This window comes from Micromesistius poutassou, assembly GCF_964030765.1.
Source record: "Micromesistius poutassou genome assembly, contig: SCAFFOLD_1260, whole genome shotgun sequence".
NCBI lineage: Eukaryota > Metazoa > Chordata > Actinopteri > Gadiformes > Gadidae > Micromesistius > Micromesistius poutassou.
Genome location: NW_028180455.1, coordinates 7,501 through 15,638, shown reverse-complemented (window position 1 = coordinate 15,638; position 8,138 = coordinate 7,501). Strand labels below are relative to the sequence as shown.

The window sequence follows — 8,138 nt, the reverse complement described above, 5'->3', positions numbered from 1 at the left end:
AAATAGAAGGCACCATAAGGCTAGGCTATCGGCTAGGTCCCACTAGCCTAGCCTTAGACCCAGCCTTAACTGAGGCTGTTTAAAGTCAACCAAATGTCGGACCATTGATGGTCGTAACCACTGCGTTAGATACTCCTGTAAACGATTGTACCTGGCTTGTCCTGACGTGAACCTCACAGACACACACACACACACACACACACACACACACACACACACACACACACACACACACGCGCCGAGGCCAGTGTTTATATTCCGGGACGGTGTGTCAGGGAACAGATCCAATTAAGGATGGATCTTGCACCTCTGGTGTACACTATTACATCATGCATTCTTCCGGGCCGCTCCTATTGGTCATCAACGGTGGTTGCTGGCGGAGGGTTGCCGGGGTAACCACGCAGGTGGATGGTTGCCAGGGTAACCCCGCAGGTGCAGCGGAGCCAGACTAGTCAGTCGTACGTCGGACCGTGTCTGGCGAAAGCGGCGATGAAACATGGAGAATAAGTCCCATGCTGTATTTATTCATTGGTCAGATACATGTCATATTTACATCGGTAAGACGCAAGTTAATCACGTTTTCACTTTTTGAAATTCAAAAGTTGAAGTTGCGTTTAGGAAAAAGCGACGACGTCTAGTTCTCATACGCTGACTGTTAAACCTAATTGTAGTCCTGTGTCGACGTGTCTCACCTTGCTGTATACTGACCCTATGTACCGCCAAGCACACGTAACCCAGCGCACACGCGTGTAACACACCTGTTGAGACGTGCCTGCCACACACACACACACACACACACACACACACACACACACACACGGAATGATGCATCACGGAATGCCCCTTGCTCCTGCACAACGGTCCTAACGAAAACTGCACTTGTGTTCTCTGTTCTCTGTCTCTGGTGCATGTTGACACCCCCCCCTCCCCCCCCCTTCACCCCTCACCCTCTCACCCCCTCACCCCCTCACCTTTGTGCATGAAACACCCCCACCCCCACCCACCCTGTGTGTATGTGTCTCTATGTGTGTGTGTGTGTGTGTGCTGCATGGCCTGCGGCCCCCCACCCCCCCCCACCCTCCCTCCACCCACACTGCTCTCTCCTCCCCCCCCCGTGGCGGCTGACCTGTCTGACTGGCCGCGCCCCCCCACCCCCCCCACCCACCCACCCACCCACCGCTCCGTGTGCCGGCCCGCCCCAGGACCACTCTGGCACGCTGGGGGCCGAGGAGTTCAAGGCCTGCCTGATCAGCCTGGGCTTCGATATCGCCAACGATTCACAGGTACCCGGCCCCCCCGCCCGGCCCCTGTGGGCCCCGAGGTTTAACAATGCCCTGTGTTCTCTTCTTCTTCTTCTGTTCCCCCCCCCTACCACCCCGCCCTCCTGGTCCTCCACTTCCTCCTGACCCTTCACACCTCGACCTCGTTGTTATTTTTCTTCTTCTGGTATCCGTGCTCTGTCCTCCTTGCTCTTTGAAAAATTGTGGTTTCCTACTTTTGGTATTGCCCCCCCCCCCCCCCCCCCTCTCTCTCTCTTTCTCTCTCCATCTTTGTCGCTCTCATCTCTCTCTCCGTCTCCCTCTCTTCATCTCTCTATCATTCTCCATGTCTTTGTCTTTCTCCATCTCTCCCCATCCCTCTCTCCATCTCTCCCCATCCCTCTCTCCATCTCTCCCCATCCCTCTCTCCATCTCTCCCCATCTCTCTTTCTCTCTCCATCTGTCACTCATCTCTCTCTTCTATTCTCTCCATCTCTCTCTCCTCTCTCTATCATTCGCCATGTCTTCCTCTCTCTCCCCGTCTCTGCCTATTTCTCTCCCTCCCTCTTGTTCCACATATTCCCATCTTTTCATCTCTTTTTCCTTCTTTCACTACTTCTCTGTCTTTCTCTCTGTCTGCTTCTTTCTCTCTCTCCCCCCCATGTCTCTCTCTTCGTCTCCCTCTCCGTCTCCTTCCTTCCTCCCCCCCTGGTTGGTCTCTTGACCTTGGGGTGACCTTGTAGAAGAGAACAGGGATGATGGATGCTGAGGACTACAAAACCTGCCTCATCTCCATGGGTTACAGCCTGGTAAACAGCATCAGTACCGCCTCTCTCACACACACACACAGACACACAGACACAGACACAGACACACACACACACACACACATCACACAGACAGAGACAAATCACACACAGACACACATCACACTCTGACACACTCACTCACACACACAGACACACATCACACACTCACTCACACACACAGACAGTCGCACACACAAACACACACAGACACACACATTCTCAGACACACAAACACATCTGTGCAGGCAGGAGGAGGATGAGTATATGCTATACTGTCATGAACAGGTAATAGTATAACAGTATAACAGGTAATGGTATTATATGACTATTATATTATTTGATGGTAGTAGTAGTAGTAGTAGTAGTAGTAGTAGTAGTAGTAGTAGATAGTAGTAAAATACATTGAATGTTTTGACTCACTTTCAACATACAAGAGATTATCAGACTAGAGATATTAGTCATATCTATGATATTCCAATCCAATCCAACTTTATTTGTTAAAACAGCCAGGCAGTTTGACACGCATCCCAGCCACGACCTTATCGCCACGGCGGCGACCCCATGGCGACCTCATCTCCATGGCGCCCCCTCGCCAACCCTCTCTCTCTCTCTCTCTCTCTCTCTCTCTCTCTCTCTCCTTGCAGGGCGAGGCGGAGTTCTCGCGCATCATGAGCATCGTGGACCCCAACAGGATGGGCGTGGTCACCTTCCAGGCCTTCATCGACTTCATGTCCCGGGAGACGGCCGACACGGACACCGCCGACCAGGTCATGGCCTCCTTCAAGGTCCTGGCCGGGGACAAGGTAGCCAATCGCAGCGGGGCTTGCCGGGGCAGGGCCGTGCAGTGACAGATGGTGTGGGCGGGGTGGCGCCATCTGCTGGGGAGATGGGCGCCCTGCCCTAACCCTACTGAGCTGTATGCTGTGTAAAGTATTAGTACAGTAGAGATTCTACTGTACTAATACTGTGTACTGACCTGTATACGTTTGTAGTACAGTAAAGTTATGCTATACTGTCATACTGCTACTCTATACTGACCTGTATATGTTTGTAGTACAGTAAAGTTATGCTATACTGTTTATACTGCTACTCTATACTGACCTGTATACGTTTGTAGTACAGTAGAGAGCCTCTACTCTGTTACTGTATACGGAAGTTGACACTGTGTAAGCTTATAGTACAGTAGTGGGTCTGTACTGTGCTGCTACTCCACTGACCTGTGTACGTTTGTAGTACAGTAGAGGGTCTATACTGTACTACCGCCATCTACTGTACTAATACTCTATAATGAACCGTATGAGGTAGTAGTACGGTAGATGGCAGTAGTACAGTAGAGAGTCTATACTGTACTACTGCCATCTACTGTACTAAAACTCTATAATGAACCGTATGAGGTAGTAGTACAGTAGAGGGTCTCTACTCTGCTACTGTATACTGAACTTTCCACTGCCTCAGGTCAGTGTCAGCACAGTAGAGTACCGTACTTTCCTCCGTAACCTGTCCGTCCGTCCGTCCGTCCTCCCCCCTGTCAGAGCTACATCCTGGCGGACGAGCTTCGGCGGGAGCTGCCCCCGGACCAGGCCGAGTACTGCATCGCCCGCATGGCCCCGTACACGGGCCCCGACGGGGCCCCGGGGGCCCTGGACTACATGTCCTTCTCCACCGCGCTGTACGGCGAGAGCGACCTCTGAGGGGGCCCCTGTGGGGAGGGGACACGCGTCCGGGACGCGGGTGTCTTCGTCGTTGCCGCACGCCATCATCATCATCATCATCATCTGCATCCTTCCGCCCCGCCCCCCCCATCAACTGCCCCCGCTCGCCGCGTGTCCAATCACAGCATTGCATCGCACAGCCCATCCTCTCCCCGCTCCTACTCCCCCTCCTCCTCCTCTCCCCCCCCCCCCCTCCAAGCTCATTTTGTACACCTTTGGCCTTATCTTGTTGTCATATCCCTCCATGGCCTGTGTCCTCCTCCCTCCTCCCTCCTCCTCCTCCTCCTCTCTGACTCCCCCCACCTCCTCACACTCCTCCCTCACGCTCTGAGTCTGTTGTTTAGTGCTTTTCACAAGAGAGGGGAGAGAGGAGAGAGAGAGAGAGCTAGGGAGAGAGTTAGAGAGAGAGAGAGCGAGAGAGAGAAATGTTTGTTGCTGTTTTTATTTACTTGTTTCTTGTTATTGTTTTTCTTCAACAAAAAAAAAAGAATAAAGTTGACATATTTTATTATACAGAACAAAAAAAGGTATTTTTCTTCACCTGATTGAAAATAATGGAGATGGAAATTGTAATAAAGTAATTAAATAAAAATAATTGCTGGTTCTCTCTTCATGTTCTGACGCTGGGAGCACATAAGTAAGGACTACATGTCCTTAAATATGTTAAATAGGAAAATATATACAGTATACTGTACATATAATACAAGATAGCTCATTATGTATAGATAGAGAAGTCCTACACACAAACCTTGATAATTTAGAATAGTACAATGTGTGATCATAACAATGTATATATTAAGATCATTTAATTGTAGCTGATATGATTGAAAAATATGAAGTCATTGTGCTGCTCGCTACTGTTAGTTTTAATGGTTTGAGGATCACATTAAGTCCTAATATTCACCAAATCTAGGAATAACATTTGAGACAACTGAGCTTGGAAGGGAATAATATATAATAAATAGTTATTTGTATATATAAAATCGAATGGGTATTTGCTATGTTTCTGCACAAATATAATAAACAGCCCACAACCGAAGCGGAACCAAAACTCGCGGGAAGTCAGGGACGCATTGTGCCGCGGACTCATTTAGGAGGAGGACGCTCCATCCGGCTGGCTTCACCGCTTCCCCCTTGAGTAACATGGGGATGTAGATCACCAGTTATAGTCCTTATTCCATTTATTCTACCACACGGTTATCGTCGTCAGAGGACATCATGTTTAGTTGGAAGGCGCTGCAGAAGAACAAGACGGTGCGCTATGGCGTCCCGATGATGGTAAGTCTTCTGTTGTGCAGTAAGGTGAACTCCTGTCACTCAGTCAGCTCCTCTACTGTCACTCTGAGTTCTTTAACTTTTATATTCTTACGTATAACTTTATATTCCTTTATTTAACATTTAAACGTGGGATATGGTGATGGTCAGGTTGGTTTCTGTTGACTATAAGCGAGCTGTTATAGCCTGGGTCGACCAAAGGCATAAGATCTCTCAGTTCACTGTGAAGTGAACTGAGTGAACTAACACACACACACACACACACACACACACACACACACACACACACACACACACACACACCTTTAGTTATAGCTGCCATAGTGTTATGAAGCATATAGCCCTGCATATACAGCCTGTGCAGATAAAGTAGAGCATGTGTTTAATATTGTATATTATATCCATATATTTATTTACGCACTTCTCCCAGCTGCTGGTCGTCGGAGGCTCCTTCGGGCTGCGGGAGTTCACTCAGATCCGCTACGACGTGCAGAAGATCAAGAGAAAGGTCGCTCTCATTCTGATTCTTTATTCTGCCCTTTTAACCACATCATGTAATCGTTTACATTGAGTTCACGCTGCTGTGACAAACACTCGCGTTACCTTAACATACAAGAACGGGTGAGTTTAGAATAAGCAGAGCTTATTATATTATTATTATCAAAGCAGAGGTCCCCCCGAGACGACACGATAAATACACAACACAACGTAACCTTGCCACCGCCAGGGTTTGACATCTTCAGGTGGGGAAACTCTGCCCCCTAGCGCCTTCAAACGGCGCTGCGCATTCCAAGTCGTGACTCAAGTGGCCGAGATGGTTCTGGAAACCTGGCTGATGACGGTGTGATGCAATACTGGAGATCAGGTCCATCCCACTGCTATGGACACTGTTGTAAATGAATGTAGTTTCATGACAGTTTTAAAAATGTTAAATTACATCACATTTTTAAAAAAATGACACAATATGCGTGACTATTGGGGGCAGGATAGTCGGTGGTGGGTTGGACTCCCAGCCAAAAAGTCTGGATCCAAACGCTAATGTCATCAGCACAGGCAGGCAGTCTGGAGCCAGCAGCCCCCTAGTAGCCCCTACCTGCTCCTTAACGACATGTTTATAACGATGTTCCTCGTAGGACACTTTGGATAAACAACGTCTGATTTACGACGTGTTAGGAAATACTATTTCTCCCACACAGTCTCAGGATTCGCTGCCCTCTGTGTGGGTCAACTCAGCGAGTCGCGGCGCAGGAAGCTAATAACTCACTAGGGGTCAGAGGAGCTGGCCTTCAATAGGAGCTGTTAACGGCCAGCTGCGCGCCGCCGCCCGCCGCCGCCGCCGCGGGGGGGAGTCGGCGTAGCTGTTAGCGTTAGCGAGGTTAGCGTGACAAACGACGACGCGAGTCATCTGGGTCGGCACCAGATGGCCCACGCGTTGGGGGAAAAGACACGCACACGCACACACAACCCCGCAGGCTTCCGTAGCCTCCAGCCGTTTGGGCCTGTGGAAATATGGTCATAATTAATGAGCGTGGAGCGTGGAGTGTGGAGGTGAGCCCCCCCATGGAGACACGCCCGTGAATTATACCCGGTACTTACGAGTCGTGGATTCAGAACAGGTGCCCGTGCGCTCCCATTTTAGGGCGCCGTAATTCCGTTTGACTTCCGTCTCGCTCGCCCTGTCTTCCGACGGTGCACGCCGATGACATTGAAGGGTTTCACACGACTTTGGATTTATTTCTTTATGATTTGCGTGTCACTCGAACAAAGTGTGTGTGATCTTCATAGCATTCACGTCATATTATTCCCGCGTTAACACTTGATATACTATATTTAAACCATATTACAAAGTAGAAAATAATGGCTCATACCTGCTGTAATACGTTTTAAAAAGAGGAACGTTAATAACAGAATGCCCCCCCCCCTCAGATGGACCCCGCCCTGGAGGCCCACGTCAACACAGAGCGGCAGGCAGGGATGCTGCAGGAGGAGTACCAGGTGAGGGGATAGACAGTCCACCCATCGTGTGTGTGTGTGTGTGTTGTACAAACCGTCGCTGTAGCCTCCGAGGGAACCGACGCTTACCGCCCCCGCCAGAGCGCTCACAGCTGGAACCACGCGTCTCTACAGAGGGCTGGTGATCGGCTCAGGGCCCATTTGTTGTTTTTTGCCTTGAAGAAGACCCAATAGGGTCGAAACGTTGCTGTGAATCTTTTATTAAATGAATATGGGAGCTTAAGCAGTGCTGCGGTCATTACATTTCTTTCACTCTATACTCCTTCATTTGTCCTGCACCTGGCCAGTAGGTGGGATATGCTCACAGCTGCTTTTTTGATGTGGCTTCATTCATTTGGACATATCTATCTTATCCATCGGTTGTTATTCCTTTCATGTCGCGTAGATGCTTCCATTTTGGTTTCATGTTGGGTGGTCAGGATGTTTGACTCACAGCCGAAACGTTCGGGGTTCAAACCCCGATGATTACGATGACCCCTCCTAACCTCCCGTCGCCCCTTCATACCGCGTGTCCCACAGAAAAAGACTCCGCTGTAAAGTAAACTCTGAACGTGGTGACGACAGAGCTGTCACATCACAAGGCCTCCTCATGGGAGCCAGGTGGTCCTTGACTGGGACTGTCAGTGAACCTTGCTGCTGTGTCAATAAAGTTAATCCTGTGTGTGTGTGTGTGTGCGCAGAAGCTGCAGGAGGTGAAGCTGGACGAGTGGAGGAACATCCGGGGCCCGCGGCCCTGGGAGGACTCCAAGGAGTACCAGGAGCAGCAGCGCTCCCGCCGCAGCCCCGACGCCTGAGGGAGGATGGGGGGGGGGAGGGGTTCCTGGACCTGGACCCCCCGGGTCCTGAACCCGGACCCCCCAACGCTCAGCCCAGGACCAGGGCGGACCCCCCTGTGTCGTCATCCACTCTGGCTCTGTGCCAATCCCACTGGACTCTGAGGGTGGGGGTGGGGGGGGGGGTCCACTCAATCCCAGTGGACTGTGAGGAGGGGGGGGTCCGCCCAAGACCGGCGCTTTGTTCAGCCTCGGAACGTCAAAAAAACCGTGATGTTAATTGTGCGTTGTCACAAG

At 50.5% G+C, this 8,138-nt stretch overlaps 1 protein-coding gene and 1 pseudogene across 2 annotated transcripts in view; both read left to right on the top strand.

The window, feature by feature from the left end:
* The first annotated feature begins 1,202 nt into the window (after positions 1-1,202).
* LOC311370786 (alpha-actinin-1 pseudogene) lies at positions 1,203-4,363 on the top strand (annotated as a pseudogene). Its single transcript, XR_014684287.1, has 3 exons — positions 1,203-1,283; positions 2,713-2,871; positions 3,601-4,363. The product of XR_014684287.1 is annotated as an alpha-actinin-1 pseudogene (transcript).
* Positions 4,364-4,885: 522 nt separating this feature from the next.
* cox16 (cytochrome c oxidase assembly factor COX16) overlaps positions 4,886-8,138 on the top strand; it is a 3,818-nt gene continuing 565 nt past the window's right edge. The window contains exons 1-4 of the mRNA XM_084489094.1: positions 4,886-5,058; positions 5,486-5,563; positions 6,982-7,050; positions 7,749-8,138. The exon at positions 7,749-8,138 is cut by the window's right edge and continues 565 nt beyond it. Of these exons, the coding sequence (XP_084345220.1) occupies positions 4,999-5,058; positions 5,486-5,563; positions 6,982-7,050; positions 7,749-7,862 (321 nt within the window). The 5' untranslated portion in view covers positions 4,886-4,998 and the 3' untranslated portion in view covers positions 7,863-8,138. The remainder of the gene's footprint in view (positions 5,059-5,485; positions 5,564-6,981; positions 7,051-7,748) is intronic.